The following is a 13,911-nucleotide window of genomic DNA, read 5'->3' as shown; positions in this document are numbered from 1 at the left end:
CACAGAGTGGAGAGAAGTGTGGTGTCTCGTTAGGGGGAAAGCATCTAGGAGTACACAGCAAGGTGTGTATAGGTTTTTGGCTGAGAAACTGACGATTTGTAAACTTTCACTTAAAGCGCGCGCGCACACGCACACACACACACACACACACACACACACAGATTACAGCCTTGGAAACCCTATGGGGCAGTTCTGCTCTGTCCTATAGGCTTGGTCTGTGTCAGAATTGACAGCAACGGATGCACAGAGGGTCCACTGTGTGCTCAGCAACATGCAGTTCTTGGTTTAATCACCTTGGCTTCCCGCTGTCGTTCATACTTCTTGTTGGTATATACCCATTCTCCTATGCTTTGGAATCAACGTTTCCATTTTTCTTACATTTTGTTTTCTTTTCTTGGAAAACTAAACTCTTTCAAATTATGTTCTCATTTCTTTCCACTGTAGAATCCTCAGACTTTTGCTGGGGGGGTGGGGGGGATGAAACACTAATAATAATCTATTATTGTCACTCTTGCCTTTCTTTAAGCCAACCCAAACTAGGTTGTGACAATTTAAGGAATACCTTCAGAAATTTGCTGTGCTTTGTATTTTTTTTTTTTTTAATGCAAGTTTATACATCCGGACACAGGGACAGGAAACGCAGAGTTAGGGAGACATCCGTGAAGTGCTTTGGACGCTCCGACGACTGCAATTCATCAACATAAATTACCGCGATGGCTGCAGCGCCGTGGTCACGGGGAGTCAGGGCACTTCTGAAACTGCCTGCTGCCTTCTTTAATAATCTTCTAGGCCTCACAGACTTGCTATCCCAGGACAGAAGACACCTCGGTGCACACAGAAATGGAAGAATTTGTATTTTATGTACATCTCTGGAAGGTTCCACAGGCCACTCTATTTATTAATCTTTAGATCAGAGCCATTCCCCCTGCCTAGATGTGGCAGTAGATTACTTAGGCGAGAGAATGTGGCCGGGTGGCCAGCACAGGACTCTTAGCCGTAAACATGGCAGCCTGTCTGCTGGCTCACTTTCCTTTTAATCAAAGGGAAGCCCTTCTAACAGGATGCTCAGGCAGCCTCTCAGTGGCTCACACCCCAACATTAGTGGAGGAGGCTCCTTTCATCACCAGCATCATGGGACACTTTGATTTGCGTGCATTTAATGTGTTCCTAAAGGCAGTAGCATTTGGTAAACGGTATGGCAAAGTGTTTTTGGACTTTGTAAGCTCCAGTTTTTTCTCATTTTTTTTTAAGTATCATTTTTGCTTTTAGAGATACTTGAGGTAGGCTACCACGGAAATGCAAATTATTGTACATATTCACAAACTCTATTTTGAGATATTGTTGAATTTTAGTGAATATTCTAATAAAATGGATGATTGAAAACTGGTCCTAAAACCATTTAGCCACTCCAAAGCCCAGGCTCTCTCTACTGTACCACCCTGCCCTTAAAGGAAGTACTGTCCACATACCCTGTTTTTAGAAAGCCAGTTTTAAGGTTGTTATTCGTTTTACTTGGATCCACAATCAACGCCCACCAAAGCAGCAGTAAAGAAATCAAAAGATGAATTGCACTGGGCAAATTGCCTGCAAAAGACCTCTTTAAAGTGTTGAAAAGCAAAGACATCACCTTAGGACTAAGGTGCTCCTGACCCAACCCATGCTGTTTTCAGTTGCCTTATATGCTTTTTTTTATATGCATGCGAAATCTGAAGCAAAGAATAAGGAAGACGGAAGAAGAATTGATGCCCTTGAATTGTGATGTTGGTGAAGAATATTGAATATATCATGGACTGCCAAAAAAACGCACAAATCTGTCTTGGAGGAAGCACAACCAGAATGCTCCGTAGAAGCAAGGATGGCGAGGCTGCGTCTCACATACTTTGGACTTGTCAGGAGGGATCAGTCCCTGGAGAAGGACATCATGCGTGGTAAAGCAGAGGGTCAGTGAAAAAGAAGTTAGTAATGAGGCTATCTAAATTATGGATAACCAAGAAACAAGAAGAATTTAAAATATTAAATAGTATCCTATTCCAGTACAAATAAATTTATAAATGAATAGAACGACACAAACAGCGAAAGAAAAAATATATATATAAATTGAAATTTATGAAAATGCAAAACTTTAGTGCATGAAAGGACACTATCGAGAAAGTGGAAAGACAACTCACAGAATGGGAGAAAGTATCTGTAGATCACATACATGATAAGGGCCTAGTATCTAGAATAAATAATTCTTGCAACTCGACAAATTACATATTAAAGATGGGCAAAGAATTTCAATAGAGATTTCTCCAAAGACATGCAAATGGCCAGTAAGCAAGTAAAAAGATGCTCAACTTCATTAGTCACTAGGGGGATGCAAATCAAAACCACAAACAGATACCACTTCACACCCAGTAGGATAGCAATAAAATAATAAAAACCTGGAAAATAAGTGCTGGTGAAGATGTGAAGACAATGGAACCCTCATCCATTGCTGGTGGGAAAGTAAAATGGTGCAGCCATTGTGGAAAACAGTTTGTGGCAGTTTCCCAAAAAACAAAACCCCAAAACTTAAATATGGAATGACCGTATAACCAAGTAATTCCACTCCTAGGTAATATGCCCAAGAGAAATCAAAACGTGAGTTCACACAAAAACTTGTATGCAAATGTTTGTAGCAACATTATTCGTGATAGCCAAAAAGTAGAAACAATCCAAATGTCCACCAACAGATGGACAAACAGAATGTGTTCTATCCACACAGTGGACTACTACTCAGCCACAGAAAATTACATTCTCACACACGCTACGAAACGGATGAACCTTGAAAGCACCGTGCTGAGTGAAAAAGCCAGACACAAAAGCACATGTGTGATTCCACTTATACGAAATTTCCAGAAGAGGTAAATCCGCAGTGACAGAAAGTAGATTAGCGGGTGCCAGGGGGCTGGGGGGAGGGTGGCATCGACTGCTAATAGGTGTTGCGTTTTAAGTAAACCATTCAACTGTTGTTGCCTGTCGTTGAGTCGATTCCGACTCATAGCAAATCTGTAGGACAGGGCAGAGCTGCCCCATAGGGTTTCCTAGGCTGTAATCTTTAGGTTGTGAGGATAAGGCAGGACTGGGCAGTGTTTCATTCTGTTATATACGGTGTTGCTGTGAGTAGGAACTGACTTGATGGCACCTAACAACAATTTTACAGGAGCAGACTGGCACATCCTTCTCCTTGGGAATGGTTGGTGGGTTCAAACCACCAACCTTTTGGTTAGCAGCTGAGCGCTTAACCACTGCACCACCAGTCCTTAAATTCAATGAAAGAAAAGGTTTATTTGTCATGTTTGCTTCACAGATAATTCCATTAGCAGTAATTTCAATTCTCCAATACATTATGATAAAAACTACTATTAAATTATTTTAATTTTATCTTTATTAAAAGGAATGTAGAGGGATGAAGGCCTTCAGGTTCTCTGTCAAAAGATTAAAAAGATCAAACAATACACTGATAAGCGTGTAACATTTTATTACACCTGCTAGTAGATCTGACAGCTCTGAAGAGAAAAATCTGATTAATATATTTATCACATTTTATGCGTCTTTCTTCTAATCAAAAGAGGATTCATGTTTCTCTTTCACAGAGAGACATTTAACTTCCTCATCTGGTCATTCTCAGTCATCTTTAAAACTTAAGAGCTGCTTTTTCCTTTTAACCACAGAAAAATCAAGTATACGTAGTAGAATACAGAGGAAGCTAAAGCCAGCTGAGTACTAAGCTACGTGCCTTCTCTTCTCTCCCCGGGGATATAGAGATCAAACGCTAAGCTGGATAAGCGTGTGCAAATATTTGAAATGCAGGCAAGGACGTACAGGCAACGAACAAAACCTAATTTTCTTGACTGCCCCCATGTCAGCATTGTTTTGAGCACATGTATATAAAAGTGTCAGAGATATCAAGGGAAGCCGTTTTTACTGGGAATAAAATAATGACCCTCGATGTTCTGATTAATATTTTCTCTGCTGTCCATCTATATTTTCTTCATTCCTTGAGAACTGGTAGTCTTTTTTAAAAAATTGTGTGTTATTCACATAAATTAAATGAGCAACATTACTCACCCTGCCTCATAAGGAGACTTCTTGTCCCTCAGGACACATGGCAGCCTTAATTGTATTTACTGGAAGGTTCTTTGCTATTCAACATTTACTTGTGTTTATCACATGATCTTATACATGTTGTCATCAGGTGCTGTCGAGTCGGCTCCAACCTGTAGTGACCTTATTATGTATAACAAACAGAACAAAATGCTGCCTGGCCCTGCGCCATCTTTGTGATCATTGCTATGCTCAAGCTGATTGTTGTAGCTACTATATCAGTCCATCTCCTGAGGTTCCCCTTGCCTTTGCCAACCCTCCACTTTACCAAACACAATGTCCTTCTCTAGCGATTGGTCTTTCCTGATGACGTGTCCAAAGTAAGAAAGCTGAAATCTCACCATCCTTGTTTCTAAGGAACATTCTGGTTGTGCTTTGTGTAGGACTGATTTGTTGTTCTTCTGATAGTCCACAATACATTTAATATTCTTTGCCAACACCACAATTCAAATGCATCAGTTCTTCTGTCTTCCTGTTTCAAGGTCCAGCTTTTGCATGTGTATGAGGTCTTATATACAGTATGTGCTAAAAAAAATCACAACTAGTTTCAGCTGACTTGGTCTTCTTGCTAGATTCTATGTGCCTAGGAGGCAGGATGGACAGAGTGGCTGTAACAATGTGCTCAAACATAGCAAGGATTGTGAGGATGGAACAGGACTGGGCAGCCTTTTGGTCTGTTGTACATGGGGTCTCTATGAGTCAGAACTAACATTATGACACCTAACAATAACAACAAGGAGGAGGCAGGGGTTATGTGGTATAGTCTAGATTTTTAGAATGTCATACAACCCTTAGTTAGGCCTTGGGTTCACTGGAGGTGCCCAACAGCCAAGCCAACACGGAGTCTTTTCTCCATTCTCATTAAGAGAAGATGTGAAACACACCAGGAGCCCATCTGCATTTACACACACACACACACACACACACTATGTATTTCAAGTGGGGCAGGCACTTTAATGAAGTAGACACACTTGCACATGGGGAAAACTTCTTTTGAATGCTGTATAATCAACAGTTTTTGCACACTGGCCCTAGAACAGTTTCAGAAAAGATAAACCATTAAACAGAATTCTAACTCTCTTTGATACAAAAAGCACTTGGGGATACTGAGCCTCCGATGGGGCTTTCTCCACTTTCCTGCATCTCCACTGTAGATCAGAATTAGAGCCATTCACAAAGTACATCTTGTGCAAATCATATTTCTAGTGATGTTGGAAGGTTTACTGTATAGTATCTAACAAAGACTATAATATGTAAAAGTTACTACTACTAAGAGCACCTTAATTGAATAAAAAACCAAAACGAACAAACAAAATTTAATTGAATACCTGTTGCAATTGAGTTGATTCCGACTCATAGTGATCCCATGTGGTACAGACTAGAACTGCCCCATTGGGTTTTTTTTTTTGACTGCAATCTTTATGAAAAAGAGCCCTGGTGGCCCAGTGGTAAGCTCTAGGCTGCAAATTGAAAGGTCGGTGGTTCTAACCCACCAGCCGCTCCACAGGAGGAAGATGTGGCGGTTTGCCTCTGCAAAGATTTACAGCCTTTGAAACTCTATGGGGCAGCTCTACTCTGTCCTACAAGGTTGCTATAAATAGGAATCGACTCGATGGCAATGAGTTTTGTTTCTTGGTTTGGTTAATCCTTATGCAAGCAGATTGCTAAAGCTTTCTTCTTTGGTGTCACCGGATGGATTCAAACCACCAATGTTTAGTTAGTACCTGAGCACAAATCAATCAATTTGGGTAGATTTTCCAAAGTGGCACTGCCATTAAGGCCTCATTTCTCTCTCACAGCAACTATAGGGGGTGAGAAGAAAAGGTATTACCAGACAGTGGCAGATGAAGAAAGAGAGGCAAGGAGAGTCAGAGTGATGTACTATTGATTGGGAGCTGGTAGTAGAGCTGTGACCAGAACTCAGGACTCCTGACTGTAACCAACCAATCAAATATTGATTACTGAGCATCTATCACCTGTAAAACATAATAGAACTTAATCTCTGTCCTTGAGGTGAACACAATAGAAGTAAAAAGACAATACATAAATGTGTGGAAAGGTATGATAGAAGGATTAAAAATTTAGATTCCCAAAGTAAATGAGATTTATACAAAATCAAAAAAAAAAAAAAAAGCACTTGGGGAAGATGATCTCTTTGGGGCTGGGCTGCCTCCTGGGTAGTATATTCCCTCCCACTCTATTTTTTTTTCCTCCTTCCATATTTACTACTGCCAGTGGGAGAGGAACACATTCTGACCTGCCCTTCACTATCTTGCCCAAACATCTATCTTGTCATCTTTCTCTCAGGTCTGAGGGGAGGACTTCCCTTTCTGACATGGCGTTAGACCCTCTTCCTCTATTCCAGGGATCCCTTTGCTACTCTATGTGTGGGCTGTGAAACGGCAACATCTCCAGAGCTTGTCAGAAATGCAGATTCCCAGGCCCAGCCCCAGGGAGCCAGAATCGCATTTTATCAAGACACTGAAGTATAAGAAGAGCTGATCTAGGCCATTCTTTCTAGCACCATTAGCCTCCTCCTCTTCACCATCTCCTTCCTTGCCTTCAGGAAACAACCCAGGGTCCATTATGTTGACAAAAAGAAAATTTCTCTCCTCACCCTTTGGTTAGTAGTTGAGTGTAAACCGTTAAATGTGGATAGGGTTTTCCAAAGTGGCGTTGTTGTTAAGGACATCCCTAAGCACTGACTGATATCCCTTCTAGCCATCGGACCATCTCCTTGTTTCTCTGGTCCCCTCGTTCCCTGAATGAATCTTGTACTCTTGGCTACCTCTATTTTTAACTCACTTATTTCCTTCTTAAAACGCTGACACTCAACTTTCACTCTGGCATAGTTTGAGCACATAGAAAGCACTAAAGAATAAGAAAATTGAAGTAGGTAGCTATCTTCAGTGAGTTCACACAAACTTAAAACTTCTATCATCCCTATGCTGATTGGAAATGAATTATCTTGGCAGCATTTGGTTCCTGATGATTTCTGCTTGCCCATTCTTATGCATCTATTCAAGACCATCTACCAGGTCTAATTTACTACATTTATTGAAAATTTCCTGTAGCCCTGCCCCACACCTGAAAAACAGCAATTTTATATCTCTGCAGAAATAGCCCAGGCTATACACAGACACAGAATTCACAAAAACTAAAGAAAACGGGACTAGCACAAATTTAGACTTTTTTCCAGCAGCCTCCAGTTGGCCAAAAAGAATCGGAGGCCCTTTCATAGCGTCACGTTAGGAATGAAGAAAGGGGAAAAGCTCTCAGCAGAAGTCATGGAATCTCTCAGCGTCAATGTCATTAAAAAAAAAAAAAAAAGCTTACTCAATTAAGAGAAGCCAAAATTCAAACCAAAATCCAATCTTCCTCTCAATCCCCGTGACTTTCTGGAGGCATTTTCACACAGCACAGGTTTGAAGGTCGAGATGTTCTGAAACATTCTGGGTTGCCCAGCACAACCGCAAGCGACAGGATGTTGTGCTATTCATCAGGCTTGCCTTTTATGAAGAAAAATGAGGAGTATAAAAGAGAAGAGGCCCAGTGAGAATGGGGGTGGGCCGGAAGGATAATGGGCTCCTTTGCACCCATTGGATAGATGGCTGAGCAGACACAGGCTCTGTTTACCTGACTGCCACGCCTCACCTCTGGAAATGGACCATCAGTCCTGGTGACAGGATTATGAATGGTGGGAGGTAGCCGGCACCTGGCCAGACAGGAACGAGTCCATAAATCAGAATCAAGGCAGAAACACCTGACTAGGATTCCTGAGTTGTTGGAGGGCTGAAGGTTATTCAGAGAGTAAACTGAGAAAACCTGTGTGTGTGTGCAGATTTTTTTTTTTTTTTCAGGGGCTTTTTTTTAAAGTTCAAGGAGTCCTGGTGACACAGTGGTTAAAACACTTGACTGCTAACTGAAAGGTCGGTGGCTCCAGCCCATCAGCTGCTCCACAGGAGAAAGATGTGGCAGTCTCCTTCAGTAAAGATTTAGTCTTGGAAACCCTACAGGGCGGTTCGTTCTTTATCCTATAGCATCGCTACCAGTTGAAATCGACTGATGGCCATGGGTTTTCGGTTTGTTAAGGTTCTACGAAGAATAATTTTTGTTGACAGAAGAGATGTACTTCGCTATGGAATGGGGTGGGAGGGAGATGGTCTCGAGCAGGAAATTGGCTTGGGCCTTTCAAAGAAAGAGATAAACGATCAGTTCTCTGGGAAAAAAGGAACGACAGTCGATTCTCAGGGATCTGTTTTTTTAATAAATAATCAGGAAAACAAACCATGACTTGGTAGATAATACTAGGAAAAATGCTAAATGGATGTGAATAAACCAAGAGTTTGTGAGTACATGAAGACAGCCAGGAAAATGTCAACTAAAGTAAAATATCGACACACAGATGTCCTTGGAGAAAAATCATCTGAATTACTTGTGGGACGATGGGCTCAGAATTTTTGTTTTGTGATTTAAGAATAAAACCCCAAACTAATTTTTAAGGCTATTATTTGAAAATACTGCTCCAACATGCCCCCACAGGCCAGCAAATGTTGGCAGCCCTCTAGAAGGGTACTGGTAAACACACACGAGAGGTAGTGTTCTACCGTGAAGTCATCTCTCCACAGTCCATCCTACATCGATGAAGCACTAGGAAGCATGAAGAGGAAGCCTTGGACTGGGAGAATATACTTACAAACATACATGCATATCCAACAAAGAATTTGTGCATAAATAACTCTTACGACTCACTAATAATCTAATAAAAACTGGGCAAAAGACTTGAACCACAGTTTTTCAACCTTTGTAATGTAAACATTTTGGGCTGGATAAATTTTTTGTTGTGGGGGCCTATCCTGTGCACTGTAGTACGTATAGCAGCCTCCCTGACCTTTACCCACTAAATGCCAATAGCAACCCCTCAGTTGTGACAACCAAAAATGTCTCTCAGTATTACCATATGTCCCATCAGGGACAAAATTGCCCCATTGAGAACCACTGATTTGAATAACACACCTCACCAAAGAGATATACAGATGGTAAATAAACCTATATAGGCTATGATAATCAACGAAAAAAAACTAAAAATAGGAGGTTTGATAAAGTTGTGTAACACACAGATAAAGATATACGAGATAGAAAACACAAAAATGTAAGAGTTCATTTTCAATTGCAACAAAAATATTTTAGGCATGAACTTTCTTGTTAGGTGCCATCTACTCAGTTCCAACTCATAGTGATCCTATGTACAACATAACAAAACACTGCCATCCCCACAGTCATTGTTATGCTTGAGCCCATTGTTGCAGCCACTGTGTCAATCCATCTTGTTGGGGATCTTCCTCTTTTTCAATAACCTTCCACATTACCAAGCATGATGTCCTTCTCCAGGAACTGATCCCTCTTGATAGCATGTTGAAAGTATGTGAGACCTAGTCTTGCCATCATTGCTTCCAGGGAGTATTCAGCATGAATTTTACAGAGCTTTTTTTTTTTTTTTATATTAAAAGAAGCTATGAAATTTTACTGAGTGGACATGAAAAAAAAAAAAAGCCATTATCATTGAGTTGATTCTGATTCATAATGATATGAAAGAAGATGAGAACAAATATATATGTCTGCAGAAAATATTAAAATAAAAATTCTCCTTAATTTCACAAATTCAGATTACAATAAAAATAGGATTTTCTTTTGAGGAAAGTGATAAAATGATTCTAAATCTTATTGAAAGAAAAAACAGAAGAATGCTAACAAATATATGGTAAACTTTAGGTAAATTTATTAAAAGAGTGGTTTTATACGTACAGTATTAAAAAAATGAATAGGAAAAAGTCACAGAAATTGACCATATATACCTAAGATATTTTATGTTTGATAAAGGCAAAGTTTTCAATCAATAAGCACATGACGAATTAGTGACTGGGCTATAAACAAACCACTGAGCAATCTGGGGGAAAAATAGTATTTATTTCCTACCTAAATTATTCCTCCTTCTCAAATTTTAAATAACCCATAGCAAAATTTTACATGTGAACCAACAAAAAACAGAAGAGGAAATAATAGTTGGATAATTTTATACGTTTGATGTTAGGAAGTTCTAAGCATCTCACAAGAGAAGAGACATTAAAAACTATAAGATTTGACTACATAAAAATTAAACACCTTGAGCTAAATTCATACATATCTACATGGATAAATCTCAAGGACATAATGTTCAATAATCAAAGGAAGTCTAAACATTACAGAAAATTGCTATTATTATAAAAACTTTAAAAATACAGAAAAATATATTGCTTATGGAAACAAACAGGCATTCAAAAATATGCAAAAGGTTTTAGAAGACGACAAAGCAAGCTCTGTTATTAGAAAGAATAAATAAGAAATGGGTGTGGTAGTCTAGGGAGACTAGCTTTTCTTATAATGTACTAAATGTTTCATTTTTTAGAGTTAAAAAAAGACTGGAAAAAATTAATTTTGGATGGTGGAAATGAGAACACAAATTTTTTTTCCTATATTTATGAATGTTAAAAAAATCCTTAAAAGAATTTAAAATTTCTGTACAGCAAAATCCCCCATGCATCTGTCAGTTTGTCGTACTGTGGGGGCTTGCATGTTGCTGTGATGCTGGGAGCTGTGCCACCAGTATCCAGATACAAGAAGGGTAACTCAGGGCAGACAGGTTTCAGCTGGGCTTCCAGAATAAGACAGACTAGGAAGAAGGACCTGGCAGTCTACTTCTGAAAAGAATTAGCCAGTGAAAACCTTATGAATGGCAGCGGAACATTGTCTGATATAGTGCTGGAAGATGAGCCCCCCAGGTTGGAAGGCACTCAAAAGACGACTGGGGAAGAGCTGCCTCCTCAAAGTAGAGTCAACCTTAATGACGTGGATGGAGTAAAGCTTTCGGGACCTTCATTTGCTGATGCGGCACGACTCAAAATGAGAAGAAACAGCTGCAAACATCCATTAATAATCGGAACGTAGATGGGAATGGAATTATCAAAAATGAAATCAATATGTAAGCATTAATATCCAAGGCATTAGTGAGCTGAAATGGACTGGTACTGGGAATGACAAATTGAAGAGGAATGGTGTTGCATTCATCGTCAAAAAAGAACATTTCAAGGTCTATTCTCAAGTAAAATGCTGTCAATATCCATACGCCTACAAGGAAGACCAGTTAATAAAATTTTTCAAATTTACACAACAACCACTAAGGCCAATGATGAAGAAATTGAAGATTTTTACCAACTTCTGCAGTCTGAAATTGATCAAACATGCAATCAGGATGCATTGATAATTACTGGAGATTGTAACAAAAGTTGGAAACAAAGAAGGACGGGTAGTTGGAAAATACAGCCTTGGTGATGGAAACAGTGCTGGAGATGGCATGATAGAATTTTGCAAGAACAATGGCTTCTTCATTGTAAATACATTTTTTTCACCAACATAAACGGTGACTATACACGTGGACCTCGTCAGATGGAACACAGAGAAATCAAATTGACTACATCTGTGGAAAGAGATGATGGGAAAACTCAATATCATCAGTCAGAACAAGGCCAGGGACCAACTATGGAACAGACCATTAATTGCTCATATGCCAGTTCAAGTTGAAACTGAAGAAAATTAGAACAAGTCCATGAGAGGCAAAGTACGACCTTGAGTATATGCCACCTGAATTTAGAGACCATCTCAAGAATAGATTTGATGCCTTGAACACCAATGACCAAAGGCCAGATGAATTGTGGAATGACATCAAGGACATCCTACATGAAGAAAGCAAGAGGTCATTAAAAAGGCAGGAAAGAAAGAAGAGACCAAAATGGATGTCAGAAGAAGCTCTGAAACTTGCTATTGAATATTGAGTAGCTAAATCGAAATGAAGAAATGATGAACTAAAAGAGCTGAATAGAAGATTTCAAAGGGTAGCTCAAGAAGACAAAGTAAAGTGTTATAATGACATGGGCAAAAACCTGGAGGTAGAAAACAAAGAGAACATGCCTGGCATTTCTCAAACTGAAAGAACTGAAGAAAAAATTCACGACTCGAGTTGCAATGTTGAAGGATTCTATGGGGAAAATACTAATTGACGCAGGAAGCATTAAAAGAAGATGGAAGGAATAAACGGAATCACTGTACCATAAAGCATTAGTAGATGTTCAGTCATTTCAGGAGGTAGCATGTGATCAGGAATCATCAGTACTGAAGGAAGAAGTTGAAGCTACACTGAAGACATTGGCAAAAAATAAGGCTCCAGGAATTGACGGAATACTAATTGAGATGTTTCAACAAACAGATGCAGCACCGGAAGTGTTTGCCCATCTCTTCCATGAAATTTGGAAGACAGCTATCTGGCCAACTGACTGGAAGAGATCCCTATTTATGCCTAGTCCCAAGAAAGGTGATCCAACTGAACGTTGAAATTATCCAACAATATCATACGCAGGTAAGATTTTGCTAAAGATCATTCACAAGCAGTTGTAGCAGTATATCAACAGGGAACTGCCAAATATTCAGGCTGGATTCAGAAGAGGATATGGAATGAGGGATATCACTGCTGGTGTTAGATGAATTTTGGCTGAAAGCAGAGAATTCCAGAAAGATTTTTCCCTGTGTATTTTTGACTATGCCAAGGCATTTGACCGTGTGGATCACAACAAATTATAGATAACATTGTGAAGAATGGTAATTCTAGAACAATCAACTGAGCTCATGAAGAATCTTACATAGACCAAGACATATTCATTCAAACAGAACAAGGGGATACTGTGCACTTAAAATTATGAAAGGTATGTGTCAGGGTTGTATCTTTTCACCGTACTTATTCAACTTGTATGTTGAGCAAATAATCAAAGAAGCTGGACTATATGAAGAATGAGGCATCAGGATTAGAGGAAGAGTCATTAACAACCTGCGATATGCAGATGACACAACCTTGCTTGCTGAAAGTAAAGAGGACTTGAAGCACTTACTGATGAAGATCAAAGACCACAGCCTTCAGTATGGATTATACCTCAACATAAACAAAAATTCTCACAGCTAGACCAATAAGCAACATCATGCTAGATGGAGAAAAGACTGAAGTTGTCAAGGATTTCGTTTTACTCAAATCCACAATCAATGCCTGTGGGAGCAGCAGTGAAGAAATCAAATGGCATATTGCATTGGGCAAATCTGCTGCAAAAGACCTCTTTAAAGAGTTAAAAAGCAAATATGTCACTTTAAGGACTCAGGTGTACCTGATCCAAGCCATGGTGTTTTCAGTTGCCTCATATGCATGCAAAAGCTGGACAGTGAATAAGAAGACCTGTCTTTGATTGAACTATGTCCCCCCAAAAATGTGTGTATCAGTTGGGCTGGGTCATGATTCCTGGCATTGTGTGATTTTCCTATTTGTGGTAAACCCTGCCTCTATGATGTTAAAGAGAGAGGATGAGCGGCAGTTGTGTTAGTGAGGCAGGAGTCAACCTACAAGACTGGATTGTGTCTTGAGGCAATCTCTTGAGATATAAAATATAGAAGCGAGCAGAGAGACAGGGGCATCTCATACCATCAAGAAAGCAGGGCCAGGAGCAAAGCACGTTCATTGGACCTGGGGTCCCTGTGCAGGTAAGCTCCTAGTCTGGGGGAAGATTGATGAGAAAGCCAACAGAGAGAGAAAGCCTTCCCCTGGAGCTGACACCCTGAATTTGGACTTTTAGCCTACTTTATTGTGAGAAAATAAACTCTTTGTTAAAGCCATCCACTTGTAATATTTCTGTTACAGCATCACTAGATAAC

The 13,911-nt window shown here is 39.7% G+C and overlaps 1 protein-coding gene across 10 annotated transcripts in view; it reads right to left on the bottom strand.

Annotated features, from left to right (window-relative positions):
* TPK1 (thiamin pyrophosphokinase 1) overlaps window positions 1–13,911 on the bottom strand; it is a 318,478-nt gene that overhangs the window by 39,824 nt on the left and 264,743 nt on the right. Inside the window, exon 8 of one of the 10 annotated variants that reach the window (XM_049894321.1) lies at window positions 548–824. The exons of the other annotated variants lie outside the window; for them this stretch is intronic. Within the exon in view, the coding sequence (XP_049750278.1) occupies window positions 793–824 (32 nt within the window). The 3' untranslated portion in view covers window positions 548–792. Of the gene's footprint in view, window positions 1–547; window positions 825–13,911 lie in introns of those variants that run through there. 10 annotated transcript variants of the gene reach the window in all.

The sequence above is a fragment of the Elephas maximus genome, chromosome 8 (assembly GCF_024166365.1).
Source record: "Elephas maximus indicus isolate mEleMax1 chromosome 8, mEleMax1 primary haplotype, whole genome shotgun sequence".
Lineage (NCBI taxonomy): Eukaryota > Metazoa > Chordata > Mammalia > Proboscidea > Elephantidae > Elephas > Elephas maximus.
This window is presented reverse-complemented; position numbering and strand designations above follow the sequence as displayed.